The 13,180-nt window shown below is 42.6% G+C and overlaps 1 protein-coding gene across 3 annotated transcripts in view; it reads left to right on the top strand.

Annotated features, from left to right (window-relative positions):
- The window catches only part of ATR (ATR checkpoint kinase), a 182,090-nt gene that overhangs the window by 144,568 nt on the left and 24,342 nt on the right, over positions 1–13,180 (top strand). For all 3 annotated transcript variants that reach the window (XM_077488215.1, XM_077488214.1, XM_077488216.1), the window contains 3 exons: positions 3,421–3,627; positions 7,932–8,075; positions 9,712–9,862. In XM_077488215.1, the coding sequence (XP_077344341.1) occupies positions 3,421–3,627; positions 7,932–8,075; positions 9,712–9,862 (502 nt within the window). The remainder of the gene's footprint in view (positions 1–3,420; positions 3,628–7,931; positions 8,076–9,711; positions 9,863–13,180) is intronic.

The following is a 13,180-nucleotide window of genomic DNA, read 5'->3' as shown; positions in this document are numbered from 1 at the left end:
AATCCTCTATCACAGTGCAATCCCAACAGTCTCCTCCAGGTGGGGTTTCTGTGATGGATTATCTATAATGATGCCCTCCGGTTCTCAAATGCAGATAGTGAGCAGCAGGAAAATGAGAGAAAGGCTTCTTATAGAGGGTACAGAATAATATATTCTGCTGCTGCAGACATCACCCTGGTATCATTCTTTAGAGTAGACAGTCGGCTTTCTTGTAATGACATTCGATATGGCAAAGCAGCCACTTGTCTGTTATCACAAGTAGCCTTCTGCCATTCTGCCTGGGTCTCCCATCCCATCGAGAGGCCTGAGGGACCAGCTGGCATATCTGCCAGCTGGCCAGAGACCCAAACAAAGCATATTGCTTACTCTCATCCTAAAGGCGCCAGTTTTAAAAACGAGAAAGTATTCAAAAATGCTTATCTTGGCGTTTTGAATACTTTTAAGTGCAGTGGAGGGTTTTAGGGTCTTTTAGACCTTAGATCCCTCCATAGAGAGTACCTATTACTGTCACAAGGGATGTTTACATTCATTGTGACTGCAATAAGTGATAAAAAAAAAATGTAAAAGGACAGTGTAAAAATAATAACTTTGAAATTTGGAAAAGAACACCTGACGGACTTTAGCTGTACCAGAAGAAGACAAAGAAAATCCAATAGATAAAATATTGTCTTTAACCACTTCAGTCCTGGAAGGTTTTGTTCCCTTTCTGACCAGGCCATTTTTTGCGATACAGCAATTTAACTGACAATTGCGCGGTCGTGTGACGTACCCAAACAAAATGTATGTCCTTTTTTTCCCCACAGATAGAGCTTTCTTTTTGGCAGTATTTGACCTATAAACAAAAAGTGACAATTTTGAAAAAAAGCACAATATTTTGTACTTTTTGCTATAATAAATATTAAAGTAAAAAAATAGAGAAAAAAAATTCTTCATCAGTTTAGGCCGATATGTATTCTTCTACATATTTTTGGCAAAAAAAAAAAAAGTTGAAATAACCGCATATTGATTGGTGTGCGCAAAAGTTATAGCGTCTACAAAATAAGGGATAGATTTATTGCATTTTTTTTACTAGTAATGGAGGTGATCTGTGATTTTTATTGGGACTGAGACATCGCGGCAGACAAATCGCACTTTTTTGGGACCATTGACATTTATACAGCGATCAGTGCTATAAACAGCCCCTGATTACTGTATAAATGTCAGTGTCAGGGAAGGGGGCTAAACACTAGGGGGCGATCAAGGGGTTAAATGTGTTCCCTATGTGTGTTTCTAACTGTGGGGGGGGGGGGGAATGTGGCTGACTAGAGGAGTAGAGAGATCGCTGTTCCTGCTTGGTAGGAACATACGATCTGTCTCCTCTCCACTGACAGAACCGGGATTTGTGTGTTTACACACACACACACATCCTGGTTCTCGCTCTGTCATGAGCGATTGCGGGTGCCTGGGGACACGTGCCTGCTACAGCGTCTTAAAGAGCCGACATACAGCTACGACAGTTCGCGCAGCCGTGCCAACCAGCTGCAGTATAACTGCGGCGGCTGGTTGGGAAGGGGTTATTGCAAAGGTTAAAGGTTCTTAAAGAAACCCATTTTATTTTAATACATATATAACATTTCAGTTATTACTGTTATGTGACTCTATTACTGCTATGTCAAGATGTCAACGTGTTTCACAACTATAGCTTACTTAGAACCTCTATATCTTGACCACAGATAGAGATGGCCTATCCAAAGACAAAGACATAGCTGTTAATCATACTGTATCAAAGCGTCAGCATAATACACATATCAACCTGCTTTTGGAGATTATATATATATATATATATATATATATATATATATATATATAAAAATGGAAGAAACATATTAATCATATGTATAACGTACATGTGCCCTAGTATAAACCAATAAGGATCATTAAAAATCAAGAGTAATGTGCCATATATGTCATCAGAGAGCAGCCTGGTATATGATGCTGTAATATCCAAAAGTAGGAGGCAGCTGAATATTCCTATATCAGGGAGCAAAGGAAACCAATTGGTAAGTATGAAGAGAGAATATTGCAACAAACACTGATCACAGATAGTGATAATAAATAGCACATACTGGATATGCAGATTCCAGGATATAGGGCCAACACACCCAAACAGATGTTGGCTGTAGGTCTCACCACACTTTTATTCCATATAGTATGACATAACCTGTAATACCCAACAGATACACAGTCTAACATTAGGGTAAGGGGAATTATATAATAATTTTCTCACCAGTGAGAAACATTCAAATGTACATCTGCTGCAATTTACCTGGGTAATATTCTACATATTGTCTGGGGGCGCTACTGATATGCAAAATGGGAGACTTCCATATACAAATATAATTAAGGAACAATACCTAAGGATGACAATAGAACAACATAAGATAATGTCAATTTGTTTATCCACTCATCATAATATTCCCATATAGAGCTTTGTCAAAAAGACACTGGAATGAAAAGCTTACCAGCAAACTAATGCCAGAAATCATGTAGCAAAGTAGTCTTCACATCCAAACAGCCACGCTTCCATTGAAAAGTTTACTCCTTACCAGCCGAATATCTGAAGCCAATATATCAAGGAAATTGTCATATACCACCACAAGTCCAAACAGCTCTATGTAACGGTTCTCTCCCATACACAGGCTCCAATCAACACATGTCGACGTCCACCATGGCCTCCTTTTACATTCAAGCCTCAATTTAAAGACAATTTGGGTACAATTAACGCAATTGGTTATCGTGTGTCCATTTCAGCCCTGTTTGAGTCACAGACACAGTTCCAGTTGTCATGTGGGAAAAGAGGGGAATGAATCTTCCTAACATGGAGGTCCTGCCTCTCTCCTAATTCCCGCCTAACGTGGTCCAATTGTATATCATATGTGTCCATTCCAGCCCTCTCTGATTTGCAGACACACCAATGCGGTGGGCCTTAAACTTCTGGCTGACCATCTAACACAACCACAATGGATAGTGGGAATAGGCCCCTAGGACTACACAGGTATGTTCCATTCAAGCTCACAATGAATATGTCAGAGATGGGCATCGAAAGGCAAGTATATTAAACTCAATATCACCAGTTATGTCTAGAGCCATCTATGGCACTAGCATATCACATGTGAAGCTTTAAATCTACAGAATATCGGCACCTGGTATGGGCTATCGGCCTTAAAGGCAGCCAAAAATCGGTATTGGTCAACCCCTAATTTATACGGAGTGCGTTTTCAGTAAATGTAACTTTTATAGGAGAAAGCATTTCTTGATAATGTCATGTTTTATGTGGGGGAACTTTCCTTCTGCATAGGTAAAATCTATTTTATATACATGAATTGCCACAGTCTAAAGTGCATGCATGTCACATTTTTTTTTTATTTGTGCCTTGTTTAGGTGGATGGAAACACTGGCGCTTTAAGCATGAGTGTCCACTTCAAACTGCTTAAGAAGCTCGTGGAGGAGTCAACGTTTAGTGAGATTTTAATACCACTACAGTCTGTTATGATCCCTACACTGCCATCCACTGTTGGAAAGCGTGACCATGCCAATCATGACCCCTTTCCTGGACACTGGGCATATATTGCTGGCTTTGATGATGCTGTAAGTATACAGCTATTCAGCTAGTTCATGATGATAATTTTTTTGTAACAATTAAAAAATAATGATAAGTTGCACTGCCCCTTCACAAAACATCTTTGTGATAAATGACAGTACATTCATGGTGTCTCTGTTGTCATTTTGCAGACTGTTATGTAGTACTTTGTTACTCATTTGCACAATAGAAAGTGTTTTGCTTGCTAAAGTGTACCATGTTACATGAGCCATTGTAGGTTCCAGTGATGCCGTGTACACACGATTGGATTATCCGGCGGACATAGTCCAGCGGTCAACCCGCCGGACTTTGCAGCGGAGGTCCGCCAGACTTTTGAATTGAACGGACTTGCCCACTCACGGAATAAAGTCCGTTCATTTTGAACGTGGCTCCAGGTAGACAGGACTAGCGAACAAAGTGAATGTCGCTGCCTCCATCGGCGAGATTGACACCTCGCTAGCCCCGTCACCTGGTATGGACTGAAAGGGGAACCTCTACGCCGAAAAAAACGTTGTGGGGGTCCCCCCCAAAGTCCATAGCAGACCCTTATCCGAGCATGCAGCTCGGCCGGTCAGGAAAGGGGGTGGGGACGAGCGAGTGGGGCCAGTATCTGGGGGCCCCCTTATTAAAGGGGATCCCGGATTCCGATGAGCCCCCCTGCAGACCCCAACAACCAAGGGCCAGGGTTGTGGGGAAGAGGCCCTTGTCCTCATCAACATGAGGACAAGGTGCTTTGAGGTGGGGGGCCTCAGGTCCCCCCTTCCCCAAAGCAGCCCCCATGTTGAGGGCACGCGGCCTGGTACGGCTCGGGGGGGGGGGGGGGCGCTTGCTCGTCCCCACCCCCTTTCCTGACCAGCCGGACTGCGTGCTCAGATAAGGGTCTGCTATGCACTTTGGGGGGACCCCCACGCAGTTTTCTTTGCGTAGGGGTTCCCCTTTAAGTACCAGGTGACGGGGCCAGCGAAGTGTCAATCTTGACGATTGAGGCGGTGACATTGACTTCCTTCACTAGTCCTGTCTACCTGGAGCCACGTTCAAAATAAACAGACTTTTCTCCATGTGGGCAAGTCAGTTAATTTCAAACGGCGGACTAGCACACAGATGGGTGGATTGTTCAGGCGGACAATTTTGAGTCAAAACTTCTTTCTAAGTCCGCCGGACTTTTGGAAAGAAAAAGTCCGCCAGAGCCCACACACGAGCGGATTGTCCGGATTTTGTGTACGTGGCATCAGAAATATTTTCTTTCTGTCCAAGTGCACAGAAATTCAGAATCAGGTTATATTGTTGCCTACAGCAAGTAGGGACAGTGGCAAGCATACAAATTTGCCAACCAGCCCTCGTCAAAACCCACGTTTACTCAGCATGCCTCAATTTTTTGTTTCCTAGGAAGTTTGCCTTTGCCTTCAAATCTGCAGAAAATTTCTGATTTTGCTAACCTGCTCACTATGTGTTTTTTTTTCTCTTTTCTTGATGACTTTAATTAAGATTTCTTGATTGCTTGAACTACATAACAGCTATCTGGATCAGTATTTCCTCAACACAATCTTTTGGAGACCATACCTGGACTAGCCTTGAATGTGACTTTTGGGCTCTCTTCTGTGTTCGCTAAGGAGGGTTTTCCAGGTCCAAAACTGTTGCACAGCCCCAGGTGCAACCCTGTCCTTGAAGACTCACTTAGTGAGTAAGACCAGATGGGCTAAAGCACCAGGAGCTGCCTCACTATTTGCACTGTTGATTTGCCATTTCAGATATCCTGCAACTACTGGTTTCACTATGGTAGTGGTTAAGATTGGGGGTTCAAGCGCTTACATCATCTGTGAGGTGTAGTGCTCCACCCTCTGTTTCCTACTGTTCTGCCTGGAGGAAGCATCATCCTGCTCTTGTTCCTGAAGCATCGCTTCAGGATCCTCTGATCTGTTCCCACTGCCCACCTAGGGTCACCTCTGGCACCCTTAAACTCTCATAGAAACCGCTGCCCTATTTTGTAAGTACTTGAGGCCTTGCCTTACACTGAATATAATTGGGCATACTGGGCCTAGTTGCATCACCACTGTGTAGATCCAACATGTCTTTGCTAAGACACACACAGGACAGTCCCACTGGTTCGAAGGGACTTCCAGGCCTTACTTCCCTAGCAACTCAAGGGGGGGGGGGGGTGGCGGCTTTCCCTAACTTGCTAATAATTAACTGACCCCCCCCCCCCCCAAACCTGGATCTCTTATTGTCATAGGGTTTCCCTCATCAGAGTCTACTTAAGCCCACTAGGGGGTGGCCACGGCCTTTCCCATGTCTTCAGTGACATTGAAGTCTGCTCTGGACTTCCTGGCTGCTTGTGCTAAGATAAGGGAACACTCTGCCTATAGATGTTCTGCTCTGGTGCTATCCTCTGCTGACCCTTCTAAGCCAAACCTGGCTCATGGCCTTGTTTCCATCTCTCAACAATCTATTACTGGAGAGACTGTTTTTGAGGCCCCCTAGTCTCCTGCAGTTGATTCATATTTACAGGGATTTTTTTTTCCAAATCATATCAATGTAGGGCATACTACCCTGAATCTGGAGGATCACTCTGCTGTTTCAGGCCTCTGTTTTTTTTTTTAGATCTCCTACAGCTGCAAAGACCTTCTTGCTACACCAATTATTTAGGTAGCACTGGAAACACCCTGATGTTCCTTTGTCCTATCCGAGAGTGTGTTGGAACTCATTCCCTTTGAGAGGGAATCTATAAAACAGTGGTCCATTCCAACTGTAGATGCATAGGTCATCCATCTTAACAGGCAAACCATGTAGTGTACACTGGCTCTGCTTGGGGTGGTGATTATGAGCGTTTGATTCAGTTACTTCTCAAGGGATGTTGTCTGTTAGGACCTGCTCTTGACACTGTCATTAGCAACACCACAGGTGGCCAGAGTGTACTCCTGCATCAACAAAGGAGGCTTGTGGAGAGGTTGGAGGAATCTCATCCTTCTGCTTCATCTACTTCAGCAGTGAGTACATGTAGGCATTCAGAGCTTGCACTCCCACTAGTTATTCTGGTAACCTCTAATAAATAATACTCTAATAAAAATAAGTTATACAAGCTAAGACTTAACCCTTGGGTGGTTCAGTGAATTTGCTGTTGGCTGAAAGATAAATATACCAGAGTGTGGTTGTAAATTGAGTTAATTTGGAACAGAACAATCACTAGTGGTGTGCCCCAAGGCTCTGTACTAGGTCCTTTTTAATCTATATGTAAGTAATATAACTAAAGGTTTGTTGGGCATAGTATGTCCTTTTGCTGTTGACACAAAGGTATGTAATAGGGTTGATATCCTTGGAGGTGTCTATAAGCTGGAACATTATTTGGCATTGCTGGAAGATTGGTCAAAGCAGTGGAAACTGCAGTTCAATTTTTCTAAATGTAAAATAATACACCTAGGGAAAAATAATCCCTTGACATAGTACAACATTGGGGATACAGTGTTAGCACCACAGAGGAAAAAGATTTGGGGGTACTAATTTTAGATGATTACAAATTAAGCAAACAGTGTGACCAGCCAGTGGGAAAAGCAAATAGAATTCTAGGATGCATCACTAGAGGAATCACCAGGAGGGAGGAGGTCCTGATTCCCCTATATAGATCTTTAGTGAGACCTCATTTAGAATACTGTGTCCAGTTGTGGAGAACTCACAGAAAGATATTGATAAAGTAGAACTTGTCCAGGGATGGGTAACAAAGATGGTGAAAGGTTTGGGGGATAAAATGCATTGAGAGCGACTTCAAGAACTTAATATGTACAGTCTGGAAGAAATAAGGGAAAGGGGAGACATGATTGAAACCTTTAAATACTTCAAGAGTTCAGTATTTTCAATACAAAGGCAAGATCAAGAGCATGGAGGTACAAAACTAATTTTAGAAAGTATTTTACGGAAAGGGTAGTTGATACTTGAATTAGACTTTCAGCAGAGGTAGCGAGCCAGTCAACAGTAAGTAGATTTAAACATGCTTGGGATAAACCTAGATCTATACTCAGACAAAAAATATATATAAGTAAAAAAAATGGAGCAGACCCGATGGATCACTGGTCATTTTTCTACTGTCATTCTTCTATGTTTCTATGCTTATTTGGTATCTTTTTCATCTGCCAGTATGCAGACATGCAAAATCAATAGCAGTACGCAGATACTTACATTATACATTTTTCCACTAACCTGTTTTTGTTAGATGTCATAGCTTCATATTGCTTATTCCTCCAAAGCATCACTAATCTGTTAACCTCCGTTATAACCTCACAATGTTAGTAAACCTGTACATTTATAATTTTGCTTATTATAGGTTGAAATATTACCATCTCTTCAAAAGCCCAAGAAAATTTCACTGAAAGGATCTGATGGAAAATCCTACATTATGATGTGTAAACCAAAAGATGATCTCAGGAAAGACTGTAGACTTATGGAGTTCAATTCCCTGATTAACAAAGTAAGTGTCTAAAATGATATCCAGGTAGCTGATGTTCAAGTCATTAACAGGGCTTACAAGAGATACATCACCTAATGTTTTTGCAAACTTGTACAGGTTAATTCAGGGTGTTCACTGTATTCAGTCCAAAAATGAAATGTATTGCAGTTTATCAATTCTTGACTAAGGTAGCTGCATTCGTTTTTCTTTTTCTTTTTTTTTTTTGGCTTTTTTGAACCTTTATTTTCATGTGCTGTCCTGGCCAGTAAATCTGTTTTTCAATTTTATTTACCAATCCAAGCTGTACAGCAAACACAACTTTAAAAGGGTTGAGACAAACCATTTAACACTGATGGGTGCTTACAATGGTCAGCCTTTATTTTAAAAGCTGACCGTAATGTAAAAAACAAAACAAAAAAAACGTACTTTAACTGCTTAAAACGACTTATCTGGAGTTCAGCTTCAATTTGTTCAGTCCATCTAAATCTGCTGGTGCATCTAACACTACATTCTGCCCAGAATAACAATGCTGCTGCCCAGGAATGTCTCCATTGCATCTCTATCCAGAGTGGAGACACTCTAAGACAGGGGTCCCCAACCTTTTGAAGAGCGAGGGCCATTGAAGCGACTTGGTAACCGGTCGCGGGCCAAAATAAGTGTAATGGGCGGATGACAGATCTGTATGTACGCTGCATATGCAGAATGGATATGGACACAGCCCATGCTACTCTATGGGCCCTCCAATTCAATCTGATGGAAGGTACGGTTCCCCTTCCCTTTTTTTTTGCGTATCAGATTGAAGGTAAGCAGGGGTAAACGGACATTGAGGTGAATGGAGGGTCCGATTGGGTCCTAAGGATGCTTTCACACTGATGCGCCACGTGCACCTGTGGCTTTCCTGCAGGTTAGTTGCACTTTGCCATAGACTTCTATTATATCCTAATTGTATAGTGCACTTTCTGAAAGTGCACCAAACCCACAGGTATTAACAGAAGTCTATGGCTCAGTGCAGGTAACCCACATGTGCAGGATTATTTTAACAGCAGCCTAGTAACCACTGAAGAACAGATATGCCCATATATACACTGATTTCAGTAACAACCTTTTAATCTCAATCTTCCATTCAGTTTTCCCTCGACTGTTGCTGTCCCAGGCAGAGTGCATTTGGTATCGATTGTGACAGGAGCTGGCGCTATACTGGAAGCATCAGCTTATGCAGCTCTGCTCTGCAGCTTCTTAATTTCTCTACTGCCGTCTTCATTCACAACACTGATGCTCTGGGATGGTGGGTTGGCAACCTGCGATCTTGGCTTGTCAAACCACCATCCCAGAGCAGGAGGTTGCAGGCCACATCAGAGGGCTCCGCGGGCCACATGTGGCCCCCAGGCCACTGGTTGGGCACCCCTGCTCTAAGACAAGAGTCTGTCTAGTTCATAACTACTATGTTGAACTAAGGTAATATGAATTTATACAGTTCTTGAAATCAATAGGTTCACATGTTTAGAAGATGGTTGTTCTTTGACCAAGTTTTTTTAATAAATATTTTCCTGTGTGTGCTATGCACTAAAGGTTTTATGTTTCATGCATTTTACATGCAATGCATTGTACACCTTCAGGACTTTGTAATGAAATACCAATGTTTTATGTGTTTCAATAGTGTCTGCGAAAGGATGCAGAGTCTCGAAGGAGAGAACTTCATATCCGAACCTATGCTGTAATCCCACTGAATGATGAGTGTGGCATAATAGAATGGGTGAATAACACAGCAGGACTGAGAAACATACTAATCAAATTATATAAAGAAAGAGGTCAGTGTGATAGGTTATTTATATGTTTTTATAAATCCTAAAATATATCACCGTTTTTCACCAGCCAATACTTTAAGGCCTCATGCACACGGACGTTTTTACAGCCACTTTTTTGAGCTTTTTTTGCAGCTTAAAAACGGCTGTCCATGTTAGTCTATGGCTTCATGCCCACCTAGGCGTTTTTGAGCTGCAAATGGCATAGGCGTTTTTAAGCTGTAAAAAAAACCCAGGACCTTTGCGTTCCGTGGCATGGAGCTAGAGCTGTAAAAACGCAAATCGCGCGAAAACACGCATAAACGCGCATCATATTTTCTTTTTTTTCTGAGTGCTATAGCCAAGAGATGTTTCTTAAAAAACGCTACTTAACGCTAACGCTAAAAAAACGCGCAAAAACACGCAAAAACGCCAATGCAAAACGTGGTAAAAATCACGTTTTTAACAACGATTTTTCCAGGCATCGGAGCTAGCTTTGCAGCCAGTTTTTTAAAACGTCCGTGTGCATGAGCACTTATAGATTTTATTTACAGTTTATTCTAATAAACTAAAATATTTATATATACTTATTTACTCTGTATGCAAAGAGCTTAACCACTTCAGCCCCGGAGGATTTGGCAGCTCAATGACCAGAGAACTTTTTACAATGTGGCACTGTGCTGCTTTAACTGATAATTACACGGTCATGCAATGTTGTACCCAAACAAAATTTGCGTCCTTTTTTCCCCCCACAAGTAGATCTTTCTTTTGATGGTATTCGATTGCCTCTGCGATTTTAATTTTTTGCGATATAAACGGGAAAAGACCAAAAATTTGGGAAAAAAATTATATATTTCTACTTTTTGTTATATATAAAAAAAAATGTAATAAACTCAATTTTAGTCATACATTTAGGACAAAATGTATTCAGCCACATGTCTTTGGTAAAAAAAATGTCAATAAGCGTATATTTATTGGACTGCGCAAAAGTTATAGCGTCTACAAACTAGGGTACATTTTCTGTAATTTACGCAGCTTTTAGTTTATGACTGCCTATCACATTTCTTGAGGTGCTAAAATGGCAGGGCAGTATTAACCCCTCCCCCAAATCCCTCCCCGTTCCTTTCATTTTTTTTAATTTTTTTATCTCAGGGAATGTAAATGTCGCAAATGATAGCAGGTAGTCTTTTTTGAAAAAAATGGGGTCTATTAGACCCTAGATCTTGCCTCTGCCCTCAAAGCATCTGACCACACCAAGATCGATGTGATAAAATGCTTTGCCAGTTTCCCAATGGAGCTGTTTATATCCAGCGAAACCCAAGTCATTCAATTCTCGTAGATACTGCTTTCTTAGGCCATAGAGATGATTGGAGCCGTTCTGGTCTCTGATCCGCTTTATGGTCAGCTGGCTGAACCACCGGCTGCATTCTCGGGTTCCCTGTTGGGACAGGAGAGCCAGAGAAAACCATGGAAGACAGTGGGGGGGGGGGGGGGGGAACGTTCCCTCCCACTGCTTATAAAAGCAGTCTAGAGGCCAATTAGCTCCTAGTATTGCTTTTATATGAAAGCCGACCGCTGGCTGAAAAGGATGATACCAAGATGATCATTCTGGTATAACTACCAGTACGTTGCTGGTCCTTTTTGGGCATACATTGTAATGTTCTTTTTTTCATGCAGCCTGTGGGCTGAACAAAAAAAAGAGATTCATCGGTGGGTATGCCCACCATTAGAATACCACCCTCCATCCACCCACTTCTAATGATGGGCATACATGCACCATTTTATTAACTGTGGTGGTGAAATCACCTCCTACAGAGCTGGAGTTGCTGATTTACATATCGTGGGAGTAAACGCTGTTGCTGTCAAGATAAATAAATCAGTGCTGCAGCTGAATGGCATCCGCCCCAAAAGTTAGGAGCAAATCGCTTCGGCATATATGCTATTTTTTTTTTTTTTAACCGTGGTTTTGAAATCGCCTCCGACAGCGATGGAGTCAGGGTTTACGTATCGTGGAAGCAAATGCTGTTGCTGTCAAGATAAATCCATGCAGCAGATGAATGGCGTACCTGCTAAGCAAATGATGGTTAACAATAAAACAAACATTACAGAATAACATACCATACCTGCAAAAAAAATAAAAAATAAAACATAGTAAAAACAGAGAGAACGATAGATACAGAACAGGAGGGTGAACATATAAGAGAATAATAGAGAGAGAGGTAAACCACAAATATTTGGGGATTTTTTGTGGGTTTATTTTTTTAACTTTTATAAAAACTGTAAAAACGGTAAACTGAAATTTGCAGATTGGGGTCTCTCAAAATGTGATGGCCATCACATCTTTCGGGACCCCGAGACCTTGTGTTAGTGTGCCTATGACTTTGTGGTGCTGTACCCTATGCTAAAACTCCACTAGTGTGTGGTAGCGTTTGAAACATTCACCAGTGCAGAGACCAGTTGTGGTCTCGCCTGACCTCGGCAGAGACCACAACTCCGTCGTCAGAGCTATCTGTCATGGAGCCGCTGCTGTCTACAGGATCGTACTCTGAGCCTGAATCTGACAGTTGAGTGACTTCATCTTCACTATCTGTCATGCTCAGAAACGTGTAGGCCTTTTCACTAGTGTACCTTCAACTTGCCATTTTGGGCTCTAAATTTATTGGTACACTAGTTAGATTCACAGGTAAAAAGGCTCCTAACTGTTAGCGACTGTATCAAACGCTAACAAAAAAACTGTTATGCCGCGTACACACGATCACACTATTTCCCAAAAGTCTGGCGGACTTAGAAAGTAGTTTTGACTCAAAAATTGTCTGCCGGACTACAAGTCCGGCAGACAATCCGGCCGCTAGTCCGCCGGACTTTTGAAATGAACGGAATTTCCCACACAGGGAGGAAAGTCCGTTAATTTTGAATGTGGCTCCAGGTAGCCGGGACTAGCGAATGAGGTCAATGTCGCTGCCTTCGGCGTCAAAATTGACGCGTCGCCGGCCCCGTCACCTGGTTTGGACTTAAAGGGGAAGCCCTACGCCGAAAAAACAGCGTAGAGGTCCCCCCCCCCCCCAAAGTCCATATAAGACCCTTATCCGAGCACGCAGGCCGGCCAGTCTGGAAAGGGGGTGTGGACGAGCGAGCGCCCCCCTCCTGAGCCATACCAGGCCGCGTGCCCTCAGCATGGGGGGTGCTTTGGGGTAGGGGGGGCCGTGCGGGCCCCCCCACCCCAAAGCACCTTGTCCCCGTGTTGATGAGGGCAAGGGCCTCTTCCTGACAACCCTGGCCATTGGTTGTTGGGGTCTGCGTGGCGAGGGGCTTATCGGAATCTGGGAGTAAAGGGGGCCCCCAGAT

The sequence above is a fragment of the Lithobates pipiens genome, unplaced genomic scaffold (genome assembly GCF_037356315.1).
Source record: "Lithobates pipiens isolate NorthernLeopardFrog02 unplaced genomic scaffold, aLitPip1_a1.2 Scaffold_18, whole genome shotgun sequence".
NCBI classification, from domain to species: Eukaryota; Metazoa; Chordata; class Amphibia; order Anura; family Ranidae; genus Lithobates; species Lithobates pipiens.
This window is presented reverse-complemented; position numbering and strand designations above follow the sequence as displayed.